Source organism: Oncorhynchus mykiss, chromosome 15 (assembly GCF_057628025.1).
Source record: "Oncorhynchus mykiss isolate SJ-2025 chromosome 15, ASM5762802v1, whole genome shotgun sequence".
Taxonomy (NCBI): domain Eukaryota; kingdom Metazoa; phylum Chordata; class Actinopteri; order Salmoniformes; family Salmonidae; genus Oncorhynchus; species Oncorhynchus mykiss.
In genome coordinates, this window is record NC_143036.1 from 18,207,429 (window position 1) to 18,231,780 (window position 24,352).

Consider the following 24,352-nt stretch of genomic DNA (forward strand, 5'->3'; position numbering starts at 1 on the left):
AAATACGTTTCCTGGTAGATGTGAGGGGTGTCATGTAGTCTTGTCATCTATGCGCTTTCAAATTGCATCCCCAACAAGTGATAAACACAGAGAGCTTTTAAATAACCTTTTGGTTTAACTTCACTTATCGAAGGGCTGACATTTGAACATTTCCTGGCAACACTCCATCTAGTAACAAAACGTGTGTTCATTAGGCACCAAACAGAAGAAAACAGAGTAAAACAGCAAGGAACAACCTGGACCTGGAAATGCTTGTAGTTATTTACAGTAGTTCAGCATCACATACTGCATCACTGATTATTTATTTACTGCCTGTAGTTTTTTATTTTCCAATAGAGGATGATCATTTAAGGTGAGAGGGAAATGTTTGAATACATGAGCTTTGACTGTCCATGCTTTGGGTGGGGTGATTGTCTGTTTGTTTTTACAGATTGTATTTAGATTGAAATCTGCATTTGATCCAAACTGGCAACCGGGTGTTTGCAGAGAAATTCAAAACTGTATTAGCACTGTGCTACGACAGAATGTTTGAATGGGTATTCAGTGGAGTTTCGTTTGACATGGAGGAATGCAGTTGTTTTCTGACGTCATTAGGTGGCACTGTTGGCTTCCTTTAGAATTCAAATGTCTTCCTTTTTCAGATGAAGAATCAACAACAGTGAATACATCTTTTGTTGTGTTTTACCAAAATCTATGCAAATGATTACAGTTTATCCCGAGTATATTGGTGCAGGCCTATGAAAAAGGGTACTGATCGTTGTTTAGTATAATGTGGTCAGGGTATTTGCACACTTTAAAACTGCACCTCTCCTGTCTGGCTGTTGTGTGCAAAGCTCTTTGAGGAATGACATTGGAGGACATAGCAAGTCAGACTCTTACCGTTATGAAAACATAGTGCCATTGATTGATTAGTCAATCAATTTATTGTTCACCTCCCTACTTATGATCACACAATTAAAGTCATTATACAGTCGTTATGTAAAGTCTTGTAGGGGCTGGAAAGGTCATAGTTTGTTGACCCCGCTAGCCATTGAATGTGGTTAGAGGCTTTCTTCATTATCCAAATGATTAATGTCTAGCTCTAGGTAGAGTCGAACCAGTAACACTTCTAATACTGTAGGTCTGAATGGGTGACCAGTGACCACTCATCCAAATGATTGAATGTCAAGAATAAGTCAGCAGTATTTCTCCCTTGTAAAACACTGGAGGTGTCACATGGCCGTGTGTGTGTGCGCGTGTGAAAAGTGTAAAAGTAACTTTCCTATTAGGTTCTGTTTTGGTTAATGCTCCCCCGCCCACCCTGAAATGAATGCTGGTACACCCTGCTGAATGCTCTCGCCTCTCTGTCACCTTACATGACACTGTCGCAGATGGAAACTCCCCAATAGTGCGCTCTCTCTCACTCTCATACATACACTCTGTTACCATGGTTCTCACACCATGACATCCCATGATTCAACTTGTTGATTATATGGCACTGTGATCTAATGAAACCCAGGGGTTGTTTGACTTCTAAGTCGTTAGGATTTTTTTATAGTTTTATTTAAGTATGACACTTTAGGCATGTTGTTTATCATAGCTATAATGGATTACAGTTAAATGCAGACCACCCACACATCCCTGCTAATCCAAATGGATTGTGAGATGTCAAATAACTAAATTATTGTCTCTTTCAGTCAGTTTGTACTGTGCCATTTTATTTTATCAGCTGGCGAGTGCGTCAGGCGAACTGTGCTTATTTATTTCTCTCCATCTGCTTCATGATGTAGCAGTGACTAGGGTTGCAAAGGGAGGGTATATTACTTGACACTTTCAATGTTTTTACAAGTTATTCAACTATAAAATGACCAACGTTACGATAGATTGCCATAGATTTTATGTCAATTACCCAAATTACTGAAGATTCCGGTAACTTTGGTAAATTACTTGTAGCTTTGCAACGCTAACAGTGACACATCAAGTACCAAATAGAAATATAATGGTGCAATGAAGACTCAGACAAGATCATCACAAATAGCTCTACTGCTAGCCAATGAGTTCATCAACATTTTGCATGCATTGAAATTAGTTGTTATACACCCGTCCAATGTCAAGTGTATGGTAACAAAAGGAGACTTTTGGTAGACCGGGGTTGAGTGTTTTTTTAGTCATAAGCAGGGGCCATTTTAGCATGTAAATCTTAGTCGGGCAAAAACAAACTGTGGGATGCATGCCAGCAAAGCCACTACTCAACACTAAATAATACATTAATTGCACTATACCGGTGACAAACTGTGCACACAAACTGTTAGGGCCTACATAAAGCTGTCCCAACAGCAGAGTTCCAACACCTTACCACTGCTACACCTGGCTATCAGCAGAGCCTTGTCTGGCAGCGAAACAGTTCATTCAGCCTCAATTACTGCATTTTAAAAAGTCATAGCTGATATGGTTGACTTGCTTAAACAAATTTGGTTTTTACTGACAATTGAAATGTACAAACTATGGCATAAGGGGACGACAAGCGGATAAGATGCAATCTGTAATTTTGATTAAGACATTAAGAGCGAGCTAGGACGGACGTAGTCAATATAACTATTTGTTCAACACTTTTGTTCTTACAGAGACTGTGAGACTGAGACAGAGACTGTGAGACTGAGACAGAGACTGTGAGAGACGGAATCTAAAACCAAAATCCAGAAAATCACATTGTATGAATTTTAAGTAATTAATTAGCATTTTATTGCATGACATACGTATTTGATACATCAGAAAAGCGGAACTTAATATTTGTTACAGAAACCTTTGTTTGCAATTACAGAGATCATACATTTCCTGTAGTTCTTGACCAGGTTTGCACACACTGCAGCAGGGATTTTGGCCCACTCCTCCACCTCCATACAGACCTTCTCCAGATCCTTCAGGTTTCGGGGCTGTCGCTGGGCAATACGGACTTTCAGCTCCCTCCAAAGATTTTCTATTGGGTTCAGGTCTGGAGACTGGCTAGGCCACTCCAGGACCTTGAGATGCTTCTTACGGAGCCACTCCTTAGTTGCCCTGGCTGTGTGTTTTGGATCGTTGTCATGCTGGAAGACCCAGCCACGACCCATCTTCAATGCTCTTACTGAGGGAAGGAGGTTGTTGGCCAAGATCTCATGATACATGGCCCCATACATCCTCCCCTCAATACGGTGCAGTTGTCCTGTCCCCTTTGCAGAAAAGCATCCCCAAAGAATGATGTTTCCACCTCCATGCTTCACGGTTGGGATGGTGTTCTTGGGGTTGTACTCATCCTTCTTTTTCCTCCAAAAACAGCAAGTGGAGTTTAGATCAAAAAGCTCTATTTTTGTCTCATTCCTCCTCTGGATCATCCAGATGGTCATTGGCAAACTTCAGACGGGCCTGGACATGCGCTGGCTTGAGCAGGGGGACCTTGCGTGCGCTGCAGGATTTTAATCCATGACGGCATAGTGTGTTACTAATGGTTTTCTTTGAGACTGTGGTCCCAGCTCTCTTCAGGTCATTGACCAGGTCCTGCCGTGTAGTTCTGGGCTGATCCCTCACATTCCTCATGATCATTGATGCCCCATGAGGTGAGATCTTGCATGGAGCCCCAGACCGAGGGTGATTGACCGTCATCTTGAACTTCTTCCATTTTCTAATAATTGCGCCAACAGTTGTTGCCTTCTCACCAAGCTGCTTGTCCTGTAGCCCATCCCAGCCTTGTGCAGGTCTACAATTTTATCCCTGATGTTCTTACACAGCTCTCTGGTCTTGGCCATTGTGGAGAGGTTGGAGTCTGTTTGATTGAGTGTGTGGACAGGTGTTTTTTATACAGGTAACTAGTTCAAAAAGGTGCCATTAATACAGGTAATGAGTGGAGAACAGGAGGGCTTCTTAAAGAAAAACAAACAGGTCTGTGAGAGCCGTAATTCATACTGGTTGGTAGGTGATCAAATACTTATGTCATGCAATGAAATGCACATTAATTACTTAAAAATCATACAATGTGATTTTCAGGATTTTTGTTTTAGATTCCGTCTCTCACAGTTGAAGTGTATCTATGATAAAAAATGACAGACCTCTACATGCTTTGTAAGTAGGAAACACTGCAGATTTGGCAGGTTATCAAATACTTGTTCTCCCCACTGTATATTTAGTATTACTTTGTTAGCTACAGTATACATATTTCCTTGGCATATTACATAATTTATGCTGCAGCATACAATACATTTTAGTATTCACCTTTTTTTGTATTGTATTAGGATCCCCATTAGCTGTTGCAAAATCAGCAGCTACTCTTCCTGGGGTCCACACAAAACATGCATAATACAGAACATCAATAGACAAGAACAGCTCCAGGACAGAACTACATCATTTAAAAAAAAAGGCACACATAGCCTACATGTCAATACATACACACAAACTATCTGGGGTCAAATAGGGGAGAGGCATTGTGCCATGAGGTGTTGCTTTATCTGTTTTTTTAAACCGGGTTTGCGGTTTATTTGAGCAATATGAGATGGAAGAAGGTTCCATGCAATAAGGGCTCTATATAATACTGTACGCTTTCTTGAATTTGTTCTGGATTCGGGGACTGTGAAAAGACCCCTGATGGCATGTCTGGTGGAATAAGTGTGTGTGTCAGAGCTGTTTGTAAGTTGACTATGTAAACAATTTGGGATTTCCAACACATTGTTTCTTATAAAAATAAGTGATGCAGTCAGTCTCTCCGCAACTCTTACCCAAGAGAGACTGGCATGCATAGTATTTATATCAGCCCTCTGATTACAATGAGAGCAAAACGTGTCACTCTGTTCTGGGCCAGCTGCATCTTAACTAGGTCTTTCCTTGCAGCACTGGACCACACGACTGGACAATAATCAAGATTAGACAAAACTAGAGCCTGCAGAACTTGCTTTTTGGAGTGTGGTGTCAAAAAAGCAGAGCATCTCTTTATTACGGACAGACCTCTCCCCATCTTTACAATCATTGAATCTATATGTTTTGACCGTGACAGTTTACAATCTAAGGTAACGCCAAGTAATTTAGTCTCCTCAACTTGTTCAACAGCCCACCATTCATTACCAGAGTCAGCTGAGGTCTAGAATTTGTACCAAATACAATGCTCTTAGTTTTAGAGATGTTCAGGACCAGTTTATTATTGGCCACCCATTCCAAACCAGACTGTAACTCTTTGTTAAGGATTTCAGTGACTTCATTAGCTGTGGTTGCTGATGCGCATATGGTTAAATCATCAGCATACATGGACACACTTGCTTTGTTTAATGCCAATGGCACGTCATTGGTGAAAATAAAAAAGAGTAGAGGGCCTAGAGATCTGCCCTGCGGTACACCACCCCTTTCACTTGAACAGGAAGGTGGCGCATCATCGATGGTCGAATCATGATGACGTTAGTGATCTTCAGCTCGCAGCTCTAGAAAGAGGCCCGAGTTCCGGATTTACAATTCCAAGTTGGATGAAAGTTCAAAATGTATTTTCCCAGTCGTGGCTATTTTTCCCCGAGTTCCCAGTTGTCTTGAATTCACTACAGTCAGATTTTGTAGTTCCGAGTTAAGTTGTTTTGAACGGGGCACAAATCATGCTTTATTGACAGCATGGCCAATGTTGAATGTTTATAATTTTAAACTAGGAAAAGAGACCCTTCATCATATACTTGGTACCACACAGCCACTCCACTGAATAGCAGGCTAATAACTGCTTTGCAATGTTTGCAGGTAGCCACTGATTCCTTCCAAACCACTCATTGTTGAATTTGAGATTTCCAACTTGTTGTGTAATGTTTATGTCCAATGGCCGATGAGCACCGATACGTTTTATCTATATTTTCTCTTCATTATTTCTCTTCATATGACAAGGATTAAAAAGGATTTGCCAGTAGATTGTCGACTTGATTCATGATGATGACTGCTAGCTAAGATTTTGAAAGCATGATGATCAGTCCAATCAAAGCTACTGTAGATATAACGTGATTTGATGTAATTTTATCTGTGGCCAATTATCTTGAGCCTTCTTGGAAGGGCACTTCTAATGTAACTCTATGGCAGCACCCAAGGGGCTATGATTTTCGAGGTCTACCCTTGGACTTGGCGGTGACGTCGTGTCCTCATGAGTGACAGAACACTGAGCCAATCACGGCACAATTCTCCATATTTTCTGCTGGCTTGCCCCACCACCACAGAAAGCACTGAGCTAGGCTGAAACTCCTGCATTGGAGCTGACTTACTCAAGAAAACAAAAAAGAGACCATGTTTCTAGCAGCTTTATTAACTCAATGATATATATATATTTTTTTACATTGTTTGCAAACTGATATGTGACACGAATGAATGCCAAAATAACATGCAAAACAGGCAAGCCCCCCCAAATGACAGGTCACCACTGGTCATGAGTGTTACTTAAAGGCAAATTATGCTGAAATGGAGAGCAATTTTTTTGTTCAAGTGAATAATTCCAGCTCCTTAATTGCCAGTGAAGAAGACACTTGAAACCAGCCCTTTAAAGTGCCCTTTGAAGTGTGTAAAGTGCTCTGTAGTAGAGTTCAATTGGTGCCACTGCTATTCACGTGAATTAACTGTTCATTTGTTTTAATTTGTTTATAATATATTTAATAGTGTGTTTATAATTCCATCATAGTGTGATTATTTAGTCCAACTGCTTTATTCACAATAATGTCCAATTCCACATCAAACAAATACAGTCCATAACCAATAAGGTAGAGATGCATGTAATGTATTGGCATCATAACCTTGTGACATCTTGTTGTTATGATGCCCACAGATACTACAGTGACATAGGGACATGAATGCAAATATAAAACCTGAGTGAGATGGAGGTAGGGATGTTGACAGACAGAGAGACATGGGGGGCAGCAAGCTGTCGTTTCTGTCAGACAAGCCAGACACATGCTGTGAGAGTGTGAGGCTAGCAGATGTTTCATAGATCACACAACCATGGCGAGAAGAATTTGAGATTAGTCGACAAATGGAAAACATCATGGCACAGTAAACAATATTACCTATATTTCCAGTGGTTGCCTTGCTGCATAGCAGACAAGCTATAATTTCAACTGTGCAATTTATCTTTCTTGTAATTACCCAGGTGATGGAACATGAAGGCCAGCACACATTATTAAAAAAGACAGACAAAAGGCCAAATTAGTAAGAATCCGCCCTTTTTTTAAATTTTCACCTAAAATGACATACCCAAATCTAACTGCCTGTAGCTCAGGACCGGAAGCAAGGATATGCATATATGCAAAAAATATGAAGAAAAAAATAAATACATTTTACAAAATAACATGGGTATCTATTTACACACTTTCAATATTTGGAAGACCCTCAGTCCTCTATAAAATCAAATTGATTTATATAGCCCTTCGTACATCAGCTAATATCTCAAAGTGCTGTACAGAAACCCAGCCTATAACCACAAACAGCAAGCAATGCAGGTGTAGAAGCACGGTGGCTAGGAAAAACTCCCTAGAAAGGCCAAAACCTAGGAAGAAACCTAGAGCAACCAGGCTATGAGGGGTGGCCAGTCCTCTTCTGGCTGTGCTGGGTGGAGATTATAACAGAACATGGCCGAGATTTTCAAACGTCATAGATGACCAGCAGGGTCAAATAAAAATAATCACAGTAGTTGTAGAAGATGCAACAGGACAGCACCTCGAGTAAATATGAACAGTTTAGGGATCCATAGCCGCAGGCAGAACAGTTGAAACTGGAACAGCAGCAAGGCCAGGTGGACTGGGGACAGCAAGGAGTCATCATGCCAGGTAGTCCTGATGCATGGTCCTAGGGCTCAGGTCCTCTGAGAGAGAGAGAGAGAGAGAATTAGAGAGAGCATACTTAAATCCACACAGGACACCGGATAAGACAGAAGAAGTACTCCAGATATAACAAACTGACCCTAGCCCCCCGAAACAAACTACTGCAGCATAAATACTGGAGGCTGAGACAGGAGGGGCCAGGAGACACTGTGGCCCCATCCGATGAGACCCCGGGACAGGGCCAAACAGGAAGGATATAACATCACCCACTTTGCCAAAGCTCTACACAATATTGTGCTGCTGAGGTATAATAAACAGATATATAGAGTACAGGGAACATAAGGTTGAATATATTATTATAGATCTACTGTCTCTTTTATATTATGACATTTCAGCTAGATCTACTGTCTTTATTATATTACAACAGACCAGCTGTATCTACTGTCTCCATTTCACTTTGGCCATTGTTGTGGGCCTGCCCTCCCCTCAACAGCCTCAAATAGGCTATTTCATGTGGGTTGGGGTGGGGCGGCAAACACATTTCATCACTTTTCATTGCATCATTTCATCACATTACATTTTTATATATTGCTTCTAAATTTAAAAAAATCACAAATAATATTTTATATTATTAATTTCAAACAAGGGCATTAGCATGAGAAGAACTTACCAGTCCAAAACGGTGACATTGTTCCTCTTCTGCAGGCACCGTTACAGATTATACACAGTGGCTACAACGGTGTCCTCTCCGTTCAAAAAATATTCCTCCACTTGGGAATCGCTAAATTAATCGTCCTACAACAATCTCTGTCTCACTTTTCCGATCAATTTCTTCTAAAATTGTGTGTACATCTGTATATCTAGACTTAGATTTAGCTTTCCCAGACTTAGACGCCATACTGATTGATATATAAACAGCGGAATCTGCGCGTTTACCAAAACAACGCTGTGTGTAAAATGCGTCTTCAAATCGGTTTCTTTTAGTCAATATGTCCCGCGAAATGGCCCATCAGGTTTGGTTGTGTTACAAACAAACCAGTTGATTGCAATGAAACCAAACATGACTGGAAAAGTCCCGTTTTGTGTGGGTTATTTACCTGGAATGTGTCGTCGAAAATGGAATGAGACGGAATTCACGACACAAGCGGTTCACAAAATGTTTTGGGTTAGGCTATAAAAACGGATTTTATCAAACAAAAGATCATTCATTGTGTAACAATGAGCATTGGGATTGCAAACGGACGAAGATCGTCAAAAGTAAACCATTTATTTTAATGCAGTTTTGGATTTTGTTACGCCTGTGCTGGTTGAAATAGTTGTTTTTCATGGGGCTCTATCCTCAGATAATCGCTTCGTATTCTTTCGCAGTAAATCATTTTTTAAATCTGACAACGCAGTTGGATTAGCAAGATTCTAGGCTTTCGATACATGTGAGACACTTGTATTTTTATGAATGTTTAATATTACTATTTATGTAGCGATCACCGTATGTTGTGGAATTACAGCCCTGTCCTGTTTCTCTTGCAGTTGTGTGTAGCACCGACCGAGAGACAGAGAGAATGGATGGCTTGGTGTAGGACAAGGTGATGTCCGTTCTGCTGTGTTAAAGGGAGTTTTAATGCCTTGCTGCTCGCCAATGGAGTTTACTACCAATGTATTCTCCATAGAGCTCCGACCGCTCTGGGAATCTATCTCTAGGGTTACAGCAAATGTTTTGAAAGCTAATGGCATGGCTTAAATAGTATGTAGGAAACTGTAGGAAATTACATCTTTATTTATTAATTGAAGCAAGATCATGCGACACACACACACACAATCACTTACAGGTTTCACTTTAGACCTCATTGTAATGCCGTTCACGTCTTCTGCTGGGGAGGACTACATTACACCCTACAGAACCTACCCGTATATCACCCTACAGAACCTACCCGTATTTCACCCTACAGTACCTAACCGTATTCTGTGCACTCTGCAACACATATTTCATTGTGAATTTGGTCAGGTCGTCAAAAAAGTTACATATTGCTGCTTTAAAATGTCCTGCATTGCTGGAAAGTTCTCCTGCAACAGGGTGATCAAATTAAGATCCTACTTCTATATTAGTCTATACATGTGACTAACACTCGTACCTGTATACGGGTTCAAAATCGTAGATTTGGACCTTGATAAGCGCCTAAATTGTAACGCCATGGCTGTAGCCTACAGTAACATGCTATACATGACATCAGAGCGCAAGGTCTTCCGCTTCACAGCCAGTATTGTTTTGACTGACAGCGGTTCTGAACTTGAACAAGAAGCCCCCATCCCTCCCACTAATTGGGAATCTTTTGCAAATGTTTTGTTGTCCAAGTGAGAGACAAAAATGTAGACGCGCCTGTTTCTCAAACTAGACACTAATGTACTTGTCCTCATGCTCAGTTGTGCACCGGGACCTTCCACTCCTCTTTCTATTCTGGTTAGAGCCAGTTTGCGCTGTTCTGTGAAGGGAGTAGTACACAGCAAGATTTTCAGTTTCTTGGCAATTTCTTGCATGGAATAGCCTTCATTTCTCAGAACAAGAATAGACTGATGATTTTCAGAAGAAAGTTTTTTGTTTCTGGCCCTTTTGAGCCTGTAATCGAACCCACAAATGCTGATGCTCAAAAATACTCAACTAGTCTAATGAAGGCCAGTTTTATTGCTTCTTTAAACACAACAAACGTTTTCAGCTGTGCTAGCATAATTGCAAAAGGGTTTTCTAATGATCAATTAGCCTTTTAAAATGATAAACTTGGATTAGCTAACACAACGTGTCATTGGAACACAGGAGTGATGGTTGCTGATAATGGGCCTCTGTACACCTATGTAGATATTCCATAAAAAATTGTTTCCAGCTACAATAGTAATTTACAATATTAACAACATCTATACCGTATTTGATGTTATTTTAATGGACAAAAAATGTGATTTTCTTTCAAAAACAAGGACATTTCTAAGTGACCCCAAACTTTTGTGTACATAATATATATTGTTACTGCTCGACTAAAACAATCTCAGTCGACCAATAGCCTAACGACCAAACAATCGACCAGTTGACTAATTGGGGTCAGCCCTAATACAGTGTCAACGTTTATGATCACTATGCTTGATATACAGTTACAAGATGACATGGTGTCATACCCTGGGTTGTTCTGAACAGAATGAGCCTATGTTTGTCGTATTGAGAATAAATTTGAAATCTGAATGCACTCGTGACTATTCTTTGCGCACCAAAATTACGATCTGCTTCTCTGAATTGCCCTGTGAAAGCCTAACACAGTAAGATCCTATTTTGTAACTTAGCTAGCCATGTTGGCAATAGAACACGCTTTCAAATTATGCCCACCTGACCATGTTGGCAATAGAACACGCTTTCAAATTATGCCCACCTGACCAGATTGCGATTTATAATGGAGCTTTTTTGGAATGCGTTAACAACAACAGTAATTGTGTGATGGCAGGGATGCAGGGCTGTGTTTCAAACAAAACAACTACAAGTCTGATTGCTCTAGTTCCTCAACGGCACAGCTAGGAGAGCTCAAAATAGCTCCTTATAGTTCAAGACTCTTCTTTAAGTCATAAAAGTGCATTGAAATTACGTAGGAACTTTGCACACTTTGGAGAGGTGTGGCCCCTTGGAGACACTCAACCCCTTGTAATTTTTTTTGTCTTATGTTGCACCTACCCCACATTACCATGAATATTCTTATCGTGTTACTGAATGTGTCCAGAATATTTTCAGATTGTGTCATCAAATGCGGGAAAGTACAGTAAATGTAAAATGCACATGAAATCAACAGTGTAAATGTTTGGGTTCAGTCTTGTGTCAGATTAACTGTTTTGTCCTCATATTTAGTCTAATAATTTCCCCATAATCTCCAAGCTGTTTCTTTTTGATTCCTACCATGGTTATCCCTATCCATATAGGCCAAATCCCACGAGTGTAAGGGCTTAAAAGTCTGGTTAAGTGCCTAGAGGACTTTATTGATTATGCTTGGGCTCATCAAGGAAGATATACTGCATCATCTGCATGTCAATAAGGTTGTGTTAGATTAGAACCTCTGGGAGTAAGAGCTGATTAGTGGTACCTACTCCCTGTAAATTCCTGTTTTGTTGGATAGCCAGAAAAGAGGATGTGTGTATGCCATGCATGTGATGAGAAGGTAACTAGTATGGCAGTAGCTCATTAGTATAATATGGACTTTCTCTTCACACTTGACTGTTTAAATGGTGTGTCTGTCGTTTCTTTTGAAACCTCTTCTTAATAAATATCTCTCTAAGGGCTATGTTGTTATAAATGAAGATGTCTTTTGATCTAGCTCTGTCCTTTTGAATTCGAAGCTGAAAGGTGATCATCCCTCCTGGCTTTGTTACAGTGTAAAAATGCTTGCTACAGCAATAAATGATCCTCTCTGAGGGGTTTTAAATAACTTTCCAGCTATTTTTTGTCTCTAAACTCCATTACTGCTGGTGTAGAATTACATAATCCTCTCTGAATCTTCTGAATAACCTACAGGCTGACTTTGACTGTATTGTGGTTGAATGAGTTCAGATTTATTGCACATGGCACATACCAGAATATTGCATTCAAAAAAATACATATAGAAATGACAGGAGAATCCGATTAACATCTCCAAGCTCTGTCCACGTCACCAAAATAACGTTGTCTCAACTTGCAAAAAGGCAGCACTATAGGTTTATTCCCTATCTATCTCATTCTGAATCCTTGCTAAATGTTCAATTATGTTCAATGTTCAATCAGATAACACCCCATCTGTGGTTCCTTGCATAGTGGCACTCTGGATGCCCATCGCCCTCAGACATGTTAGATTACGGCAGAAAGATCCTCAGGTCTTTTTCATACTGAAAGTCTAATCCACCTCTTGTTCCCGTTCTTCGTTTCTCCTTAGCCTCCGGGATCTCCTCGCCCCCCTCAACTCCTCCGACGCAGGCCGCCAAGCAGCCGCCGGCGTTCCCGCTCGAGGCCTATCGGAGCGAGCCGGAGAGGCTGGAGGCACGGATGCGCTCCTACTCATCCCCGCCAGACACCGGGCAGCGCTTCAGTCTACGCTGCTCCAAACCACCCATGACTCCCTCCGCCCCCATCGCTAACTCACGATCACGACCAGTGAGTACTACCCCACTGATAAAAACTTGTTGAAATAGGGTGCATCTGAATAGTCTAAAGCAGATTCTTCTTCTTCAACTGCACTGATCTGACCACAAAGGATAGGCAAAAGCAATACTGCAATGGTCCTTTCAGATCAGTGCAGATTAAGGAAAGGAGATGAGGAGAGGAAGCTACTTTAAACTATTGAGATTCACCTATGAAGTCAGTTCTGGTGGCTGTTCCCTCCCGTTATGCATTGATGGGTGGTCCATCTTCTTACATTAACATAAGCATTTACATATTTTCTTGCTTCATGCAAATGATATTGTCATCACTTTAACGTCCATCTAATTTGATATTTATCTAACTTATATAGAATTCCAAGCAGCTGCACTGTTTTATTTAGAATTGTGAATTTAGAGTCTGTTTTGTTTCTGTGGCCCATGAGAACTACAACAGTATGCTGCTGGAATCTCTGCCCTTACTGTGCATCCTATCCCACTGGGCACAGACATCAGTTCAACGTCTAGTTTGAGTTGTCAACTAACGTGAATTCAAAGTGAAATCAACAATACATTTCACCATGTCACTGGATTTAGTTGTTTTTTTTAAAAGCCCTTACGTTGATTACTTTTTGCAAATACAATCAGTTTTCTTGTTGATTCAACATCATCACATAGATTTTGGGGGTTGAAATGACATGGAAACAACATTGATTCAAGACGTTTTTGCGCAGTAGGATCCCTCTCTGTCTCTGCCAGGTGAAACACTGGTTTCAATCAGCTAGTGGAGAGACACTAGCATGATCCCAGATCTGTTTGTACTGTCTTGCAAACTTCTATGGTCATTGGCATGCTATTTGGCATGGCAATGATCATAGGAGTTGACAAGAGAGACACTGTATAACAACCACAGTAGTCAACAACTTCAATCTAGAGAAATCTTAAAGGTCTCTATAGCTCTCTCTCCCATGCATAATTTTGCTTATTCCATACTTCACAGTTTAAATATTATATTGATAGGTTCAGAACCAAAGTTTTGATTGAGCATGGCACATTATAAATTGTGAATGTGTGTTGTCATTTGCATACAATTTCATTAATCACTGAATTAACATTGTCTGCCTGGTATCATAATTTGTAATTGGAGGCTAATCAAGAATGTGAAAAATGTTAAACAATGGCTGCATTCCAAACACTTAATTCAAGGCTAATCAAGAATGTGAAAAATGTTAAACAATGGCTGCATTCCAAACACTTAACACAACCTCTCCCCTCAGCCCTCTAAGTGGACACTTCTGATGACGTCTGACACTTGCAGGGCAAGGGGCGAGGGAGGAAGTTATACATTTTTCTAATGACTGCCTTGCCCTGAAATTTGTCAGTCGTTTGTCCCGCGACGATTATATTTTCAGCTTCCGGTAACTTGTGGGTGCTTTATGTGCTAGAGTCAATTATGATTGCATGTTTACTTATATTAACTACATAATTATTAATATACGCCTACTGAATGATAGCTAGCAAATTAATAAGCTAACTAATGTTGGCCTGCCTAGCTTCTAAAGAAGGAAAATGTTTTATTTCTACAATTTCCAAAAGCTAACCAAACAAAAACATTACTTTTGAGACATGTTAGTGCATTAGTATCAACATTTCTAACTTATTTACATTCGTTTTTACTTTTTTTTACCTTCGTATGTTGACTTTTCCATATTTTATATTTCAGTATTTTTTATATATTGCAACAATAATAACAATATTACACATCAATACAGGGACATTCCTGTGAATACAATGAAAAATATTAAATTCTCCATATTGACATTTTGAGGTTTTAAGTTTTTACTGACATTTCTTAGCAGATGTACGATCATCGCAAATTGCATTATGGGGCGTTTCAGGCCCTGAAGTGAACATAATTGTACACTCGCAAACTCAATCAAAAACAAGGGCTGAGAGGCTTACGTTGGCAACTTCCCTCGGTTGGCTAATCAATTGGGATCGACGGCGAAGATGGTCGCAGGGATTCCCCAAGGGCATAACACAGAACCCAAACCGGCTGCGCACGTGCGCCATCGTGCATAAATGTATTTTATCCCCCCCACACAAAACGCGATGACGACACAGGTTAAAATATCAAAACAAACTCTGAACCAATTACATTAATTTGGGGAAAGGTTGAAAAGCATTAAACATTTATGGCAATTTAGCTAGCTAGCTTCACTTGCTAGCTAATTTGTCCTAGTTAGCTAGCTTGCTGTTGCTAGCTAATTTGGCCTGGGATATAAACATTGAGTTGTTATTTTACCTGAAATGCACAAGGTCCTCTACTCCGACAATTAATCCACACACAAAACGGTCAAACGAATCGTTTCTAGTCATCTCTCCTCCTTCTAGGCCTTTTCTTCTCTTGACTTTATATTGCGATTGGCAACTTTCATAGATTATGTGCATTACTGCCACTGACCTCACTCATCTTTCAGTCACCCACGTGGGTATTACCAATGAGGAGATGGCATGTGGGTACCTGCTTCTATAAACCAATGAGGAGATGGGATAGCCAGGACTTGAAGCGCGATCTGCGTCAGAAATAGAAATGACCTCTATTTTAGCCATTGGTAAAGCAGATGCTCGTTGGAGCCCACGAGCAGTGAGGGTGCAATAATTGAATAACATAGATTTCTAAATTGATTTTGCAAGGCATGCACACCAACGGTTTAGTCAGCCTGTGAGGCAATGGTAAGTGGGGGAGGGTGTGTCTTGAATGAGTTTGAAACGCAGCCAGATTGCTAAAACATGATGTGGTTAGCTGATAGGTAAAGTACCTATCCAGGCGTTGTGAGATCTGGCAGGCGTTCATTGTATTTTTCATAGCGACTGTAGCAAATTGGAATGTTCCACTTTTACTTGAATAGGGGATTGGTAGCGTGCATCCTATTTTACGTCAAGCGTCGTCAGTCGGCACGCAATTACGGGATGTAGGCTACCTGACAATGCTCTCTCGTCTACTAAAATACGCTTACTCTACTCTTTTTACCAACACCGAGCAAGAAAAGAAAGACATGCGTCCATGAAAATCGCAGGAGCCTTTTATGCGCGAAACGGTTGGACTGTGTTTCTCATTTTCGTGTTGGCACCGCACAAGAGGAGAGGAGTTTCTCATGCCCGGCGACTGTCAAATCAGTAACGTTACCAGTTCGGAAGGCTAGTTGCAGCTCGGGAAGGCAACATAAGCTATCTGTTCGCTACATTTTATCCACTATAGTGTGGTTGACAACCGTTACTTTTTCTACGACCTACTAGTATTTCATAACCGACTGCGCCCTGGTCTCTGCTGCCATCGTTGCCTGTGCAGGGTTGTGGAGTGAAAGAGGAGCGGAAAGAGTCAGTCGGTCAATTGGCTATCTGTACCTCTTATCTACAGGTCCACGGTTTAGCTGAAGGCATGCTGGAGAAACTTGATCTAGAAGATGAAGGTAAGCCTCTTTGCAAACTTTTTGGAAATGTATTTTCAACTAGTAGATCCGCAAACCCATGCATAACCTTTGTCATGGCAGTTGACAAGGTAATGCGTCAGCCAAATGGATCTGTGAATGATCTATGATTTTTATGTAATTAGCCTAAGCAACAGTTCATGAAGGCCATGTAGCCCGTTGATTATTGGTCAAATGAACATACATGGTTGGTGCCTTAAAGTCATATATCATGCCAATAACACATTTAGTGGTAAATGTATTTTTGCCCAAACAATCCCACCCATGGATCATATTCCCATTATTTGACTGGTGTAGTCTAATAATCAAAACATGTAATAAAAAAAAAGAACATGTTTTGAACTGCTTTGTGAGTATATCAAAGGTGGAACCGAACTATATACCAGCTCTGTAGCCCATCATGTCAATGTATAGAAGCTTTAGTGGATGGCAGGGACCTTCATTGTTAGTATGAAGGGGATTCAGCTCATGTTAGGGGGGAGCTTGTTTGCTGTTATCCCTGCTAACCTGTTGGCTGCCTCCCTCAGTCCAGACACAATGGGATGTTGCATCTGTATCAGATACAGTACTGCTGCAGCATAGGTAGTGTTACCCTATAGCTTGACAGTGTTATATTAATGAGTTTAGAATGCTGAATCATAGCGTATCCATTTTATCTAGTGTTTATACCAAATAGCATCTCAGCTTCGCTGTAAATAACTGATCTAATCAGAAATACCCTACAGAAGAGCTTGAACAAGGAGATGATGGGGGCTACTGACAGGGCAGTGCTATTCTGCCTTGATTAAGGGAGCTTAATCTAGATGTTTGTGAATATGACTTACTTCTCCAGATGTGTTTACCATCTGACGTCAAATGAACGACCAAGTACATGGGAAGTAGAACTAGAAAAAACTGCCACAATCTACCCACCTAGGCAGCTACCCTAAACTTTACATGAAATACAATATATATGCCACTTATCAGACTCACTTATCCAAAGTCACTTCTAGTCCAGTGAGTTCAGGTCACTTGACACAGTCTTTTTTTTCAAGTTTAGTCAGTAGCCTATCTGTGAGTGCTCAGAGCTTAGATGAAGTTGCATATTGCACAGGATATAATGTCATGTCCGTTCTATACACCACATATCTACAGTGTGTTCGGAAAGTATTAAGACCTCTTTACTTTTCCCACATTTTGTTACGTTACAGCCTTATTCTGTTGCGTGTAGATTGATAAGGAAGAAAAACAATTGAATCAGTTTTAGAATGAGGCTGTAACATAAGGAAATTTAGAAAAAGTGAAGGGGTCTGAATACTTTCCGAATGCACTGTATCTGCAACAGTTCTGAACGCTCTGCCCTGCTGAACAAAGCCATGGTTTTGTTCTTCGTTTTCATGACTGGTGGTGATCTTCGTGCCCTGTAATGTTTAAGGTAACCAGGTACGTCAGCGCTGAGTGTTTCCCCAAGGCTCTTCACTGTACCAGCAGCTCTCACTCTGTGTGTCACATCACAGTATGCATGGCACACGCAGCACATTCAGTGAGCATGATGCTGCTTGCTTCAAAAAACTGGGTGGGTGGGTGGGATGGGGGGGCTGAACACTAATGTTACTATACCTTTATTACAGAGAAGATGTGTGAAATTATCATCGTGGTACCATTATTACATAACATTCCATTCGGATGGAAATAGCCTAGATGTACTCTGTAGAGGTTTACATAAAGGCATCAACACCAGACATCTGGGTAAATCTGGTAAACTAAATCCTATTTACATCATTTGTTTTTTTCCCCCCATTTTGTTTTTCAAGTTAAGCCACATGAGCCAACCATCATTCAGTAGGCTGTGAGATGGAAGGCTACTGCTGCCTTCTTTCAACGTTGGTCAAATGTGAATCATCAAGGCTCTTCAAAACAAACAGACCATTTTACATTAATTCAATTCTCAGAATAGCCAACATGGCTGCTTGCCAGAGTGTCAAGCCTGTGCTCAGTGGTACTTCAAAATACTCAGATGGTCAGAGTAGTTTTACTTGGAGATTGGTGGGAGTGTGATCGTGAGGCAATGGCTTTGGGCACCAGCCACAGCCATTGTGTTCAGGGATTTTGGGAGTTGGTATGTGCGTTGTGCACTCTATAAAACCTCTGTTTGATACTCTAACCTATAGTGGTTTAAGTTCCAAGGTTTTCCATAGAACCAAGACTAATTTATTGATAACAGAACACATATAAATGTTCAGTTTTTCCCCCCCGAGGACATTCCGACTACATTAGGGTTGTCTTAAACCAGTTTGATCTAGTCTCAATCAAATGCACCTCGTTTCTCTCAGGTTTGTAAGGCTGCATTCTCCTGCTGCTCTGCATAGCAAAGGAGCAAAGTCTAACGGAGCTATTATGGGATTGTTGGGTGGCGAACCTCTAGGACAAAGCAGATGGAAGAGGTTGTTGTTGTTATTATGGCATTAGATTTATTTCAAGTGGCACAATGGACATGGATTCACGTCCCTTTTTAGGCATTGACTGTGGTTTAGCAATGCTGCATTGGGCTCGGATACCCAGGTTGTGATATGTATGGACCTGGGCTGTGACCATCGGCAGAGGTGTCGACATAGCCTCCTCACCCGTCATTAGAATTGACAGGGCGAAAGCCATGGGAGTGGAGCTGTCAGTCCTACGCATCAACCTGATACACTGACGGGTGTACAGACGTACAGACGGCACAGCAGTTAGACTGCAGCGTCGGTTCAAATCACCGCCAGAATGTATGGCAACGTCCAGACGAAGTCGGCCAAGTCGTCTAGACTCCTTGAGGAGAGATTTTGAGGAAGGTGAGTGGGGAGCATGGCGGCTCCTTCCAGTCATAGAACAAACGACTGCTCTGTCTCAAGAGCTTAACAAAAAAAAGTCTGTTTAGTGTAGCTGAATAGTACAGGGAGAATTACCATGGCAACCGGCCCTGGAGATTGAGTCAGTAGTCAGCGAGTGAGAAACTTCCAGTCTCTTAGTTCATTGAATATACCCTTTATATTCAGGTCCTTTGAGAAGAAAGGCAACATCAGACACCCAGGATATCTCACACAACAATGTAGTGGTTTTGAGAGATCCTATTTTGTAGCTATATGAAAATGCCCAGGAAGTCATTTTCTCCATGTACCACGTCTCTTCCATATTCTCTTTGAAGAAGATGTGCATAGAGCAAACCATGAATCAGTGGAAGTCATTTTACCTCCTCATTACTGGTCATAGTACAAGGTATCAGGATTTCCATTGTTGTTCCATTCCTAGTATTTTGTGTATTAATGTTTTCTGGTAAGAACATCGAATTAATGCTTGTGCATATATGTGCTTTACTTTCAGCTTTTGAAGAATCCGAAAGTGATATCTACATGCGCTTTATGAAGTCACACAAGTGCTACGACATTGTTCCTACCAGCTCTAAGCTCGTGGTTTTTGACACTACTCTGCAGGTAAGTGCTCCGTCTAATGAACATCTATTGTACAAAGACTTCTGACAGTCACAGAACATTGTTCTGTAGTCCCGCCTTCTGATAATGTTCCATCTACACAGGTGGTCAATAGGAAACTTTTTTTGTGTGTTTTATTGACTAGTAACTTCAAATGCAATTGCGTCATGGCTTGAGCCATGATACTATGTCTCTGGTTACTTATTGATCTGCTTTGTTAAACATGTAAACTCCGTTATGGTCTTGGTTTGGAAAGTGATACAAATGTCTCTACGCAGCACAGAAATTAGCTGGAGACTTTCTCCTCAGGCCAGAATATACTATTATGATATCCTCTTTGTAAAAGTCTTTCAGTTCCTCTCTCTCGAAGCTTGTCACACTTTAAAACCCCTCGCAATCTCTCCCACTGTTTTATCTTCAAAAGCACCAGCTAGAAAAATAGCTTTTGTCTGAACTTGTGACTTGATAGAAATCTGCAATTAAAAAGCTCTACATTTTAATCCAGATAAGTGTTATCTCTTATCCACCGTGTCGCTTGGAGGTCTCATCCTTCCATGGTTAGACCACACTACACTCTACAGAGATGATGTCGGTCTACAGAGATGATGTCGGTCTACAGAGATGATGTCGGTCTACAGAGATGATGTCGGTCTACAGAGATGATGTCGGTCTACAGAGATGATGTCGGTCTACAGAGATGATGTCGGTCTACAGAGATGATGTCGGTCTACAGAGATGTCAGTGAAAACAAGGAAGCAGTGAGAAGACTTTAATGAAACGGCTGCAGTCCAGCAGTCAAACAATGGAGAAGAACAACAAACACAACCACCACCAACACCTCACTCAAACAGCTTGAACCTGTTCTTCATTAAACATCAAACCACAACTATTACAGCAGACAGTGACCTTTGACTAGTGCGCAGGTCACAAGAATGCAATAGATCTATTTGTCTAGTAGACCTGGTCCTCTCTCAACATCATCACAGTTTAATCAGTGTGCTAGTTTTTATTTTTGTAAATGTTTTATTTTGTTTTACTTTCATACTGTTGTGATGTATTTTCCCAAAATCTCTTCTGTTATGTACAGCCAAATGAACTAAACGTGTTACTCATATTACATGGGAAAGAGTAAAAACCCACTGGAGGTGTTGTAGTTTCTGCCCTGTTAGTGTCTACGCCCAGCTCAGTGCTGTCTCCCACCTCCGGCTCCACTACGGCTGCGTTGCTGGCAAAGTCTTGTGCCGTTCCAGACCTAACGTCCCATGAGGACACCAGCAGCTGTCCGTTCTTCCGCAAAGTCACGGCAGCGTTGGCGTTTCCGTTGTAGAACACGGTGTAGCAGAAGTAATACACTCTGACCATGGCTGTGAAGACAACTGTAGCAGGGTTGTATCCACTGCCGACGTTGGAGAAGACTTTTGTACTGTAAGGGTATGTCAGTGGTGAAGGGTCCAATGTTCCCAGAACCATATGTTCTTAGAGCTGCAGAGAAGGCCACCTTTGGCTGACCAGCTGCTAAGTCCTTCTTCTTTAATGTCTTCAGTTCTTCTTCCTGAACTTTGTTCATACTTTTCACTTCCTCCACCTGGCTCACGTTGGCTTGTAGCCTGGTCTCCACAGCGCCTAGTTTCTGGTCCATGGCTCCCAATTCCTCCTTCAGGACAGCCCCCCCCCCCCCCCCACACACACACACACACACACCTTGTGCCCCAGACAGTGTGAGGCACAGACAGCATTTGTCGAACGGCTCCCCCTTCATTCTTAAAACCTTTTCTTGTCGAGACAGGTCAGTTCTGTGTAGTCTTTTAGCTTGTGTAGTTCTCTTTTTATATATGTCAAGTTTTACAGAGGGTTTAGCAGGAACTCTCTGAAGTCAATGAGGGGGTTCTTTCTCTTCATAGGGAATGTATTTGGCACGTGGATGAGGAAACGAAGATAGGAAAATGGGTCGTCCCTCCCGCTTACTGGAATATACTTGTATTAACGATTGGAAAATAGGGCAGCCCTATAGCTCTGATCACATCCACGTTTTGGCTGGTAGTAGTTGCTTATCCGATTCCCAATCTTTCATTAAGTGCTTGTCCAGACCAGCAGCCCAGAACAGAAAACGGACTGAGCCTGACCCCAATGGAAGATTAAAGTTTCCATGTGAAGGCTAAAGGAACCTTCTCATTATGGCTACACGGCCTCATTAAACTTTAATCTTCTTAAGATTACTCTTTCAGAAATGCCAAAAGAAAAATAGATGCTCTCATTAATGTTTTACAGTGCCTGGAGACAATGGGGTTTAATAGCATGCTTGTGTGTTCATTCCCAGACCATTAGCATTGGATATGAATTTAAAAAAGGCGGAGGCATTCAATTAGAGAGACGACCATGCGTTTGTCTTTGGAGGGGGATATCATCTGTGGTTTCCCTTTGCGGTGTCTTGGTTTTAAGTCATTTCGTATCTTGGGAGGTGCAGTACAATGATATACAGTATCAGTAGGATTACAATATTACCAGATACCTGCTTCTCAGGGAGAGCCGTTCACAATGAATGCTAATGGGAATGAATTCTAATGAGGAAATGGTATTTGTTCAGCATGTCTACACAAGCCCCTTACGAGTTTACCTAGTTATTTTACCCCCAGCTGAGGTGAATGGAGTCATGGTACAGTATGTATCCAGTCAGTCAGGTAGATGTGACTCTGGCTTAGAGATACGAAGATCTGAACTAGAGTCTTTGATTTTATACCAACTTATCATCACACCAAACTGGAATGTCCAGGACCCAGTTTTTCAAAGGTTAGCTGTCTGGATTTCACCTATCTGATTGGATTAATGCAAAGGAATAGGATGGGAGTCCCTCCCCCCCCCCCCCATTCAAGTATGTTCTATTTATTCTATTACTATGCATTTAATCCAATCTGATAGGCGAAATCCAGATATCTTTTGAAAAACTGGGCCATGGGGGCATTATTCTCTCCATGAAAGTAGATGGAAAGATGGATACTTATTTGTCCTGAGTGAGGAGAATTGTTTCCACTGCCTGTTGTTTACAGGGAACAAAAGTCAAACCACCAGAACCACACACGGCAGCATTCTTTTTTTGTGATGAAAGACTACAGTACTGTATACCTGTCCTAAGTTACCAGACATCTAACCACACAGTGGCTAGTGGTAACGGGGAGGAAGCAGTGGATGCTAACTGACACAGCCAGGGAGGTGTGATGAAGCCCTGCCCTGCCCAGAAACACACTCTTTAGGGGGGAGATGCTGTGTCGTCTGACCCCTCAACTGGGAGCTTGGGAGGCAGAGGGGGCTGGGAAGTGGTGGATAATGCTGCTCTATTCCACCTACATTTTATGAAATACATGTTTGACAAGTCTTGTAAAAACATTGTGTGTTTTTCTCGCCTGTAGGTAAAAAAGGCCTTCTTTGCCTTGGTTGCCAACGGGGTGCGGGCAGCCCCACTATGGGAGACAAAGAAGCAGAGCTTTGTCGGTAAGTGGAAAAATATATTTTTCTTTGCAGTCAAACTGTATTTTTCATACATAGTGAACAGAATGGAACCAAATCAAGTTCTTAGGGAGAAATGGTCAGACTGGGATAGAGAAGAGGGAAAGATGAGGGTATCACAACTATAAAGGAGGGGAGGTATAGAAACTGAGAGGTGATGAGGAAAGTAGATCAAATGACATAGTCCGTGCAAATTATAAAATGTGTGTGTCCCTGCTAGAGGTCGACCGGTTATGATTTGTCAACGCCGATATTGGAGGGCAAAAAAAGCCGATACCGATTAATCAGACTATTATTTATTTATTTTTATTTTTTAACAGGTATTTATTTGTAATAATGACAATAACAACAATACTGAATTAACACTTATTTTAACTTAATATAATACATCAATAAAATCAATTTAGCCTCAAATAAATAATGAAACATGTTCAATTTGGTTTAAATAATGCAAAAACAAAGTGTTGGAGAAGAAAGTAAAAGTGCAATATGTGCCATGTAAGAAAGCTAACGTTTAAGTTCCTTGCTCAGAACATGAGAACAAATGAAAGCTGGTGGTTCCTTTTAACATGAGTCTTCAATATTCCCAGGTGAGAAGTTTTAGGTTATAGTTATTATAGTAATTATAGGACTATTTCTCTCTCTACCATTTGTATTTCATTAGCCTTTGACTATTGGATGTTCTTATAGGTACTTTAGTATTGCCAGTGTAACAGTATAGCCTCTGTCCCTCTCCTCGCTCGAACCAGGAACACATCGACAACAGCCACCCTCAAAGCAGCATTACCCATGCAGAGCAAGGGGAACAACCACTCCAAGTCTCAGAGCGAGTGACGTTTGAAACACTATTAGCGCGCACCCCGCTAACTAGCTAACCATTTCACATCGGTTACACAAGCCTAATCTCGGGAGTTGATAGGCTTGAAGTCATAAACGGAGCAATGCTTGAAGCACAACGAAGAGCTGCTGGCAAAACGCACAAAAGTGCTGTTTGAATGAATGTTTACGAGCC

General features: G+C 41.2%; 1 protein-coding gene and 1 pseudogene across 3 annotated transcripts in view; one reads left to right on the forward strand and one right to left on the reverse strand.

Moving 5' to 3' along the window:
* Nucleotides 1-24,352, forward strand: part of LOC110489719 (5'-AMP-activated protein kinase subunit gamma-2) — a 97,942-nt gene that overhangs the window by 54,520 nt on the left and 19,070 nt on the right. For all 3 annotated transcript variants that reach the window (XM_036943912.2, XM_036943913.2, XM_036943914.2), the window contains 4 exons: nt 12,701-12,918; nt 16,324-16,375; nt 19,733-19,842; nt 23,244-23,325. In XM_036943912.2, the coding sequence (XP_036799807.2) occupies nt 12,701-12,918; nt 16,324-16,375; nt 19,733-19,842; nt 23,244-23,325 (462 nt within the window). The remainder of the gene's footprint in view (nt 1-12,700; nt 12,919-16,323; nt 16,376-19,732; nt 19,843-23,243; nt 23,326-24,352) is intronic.
* LOC149977410 (uncharacterized) lies at nt 20,510-21,598 on the reverse strand (annotated as a pseudogene).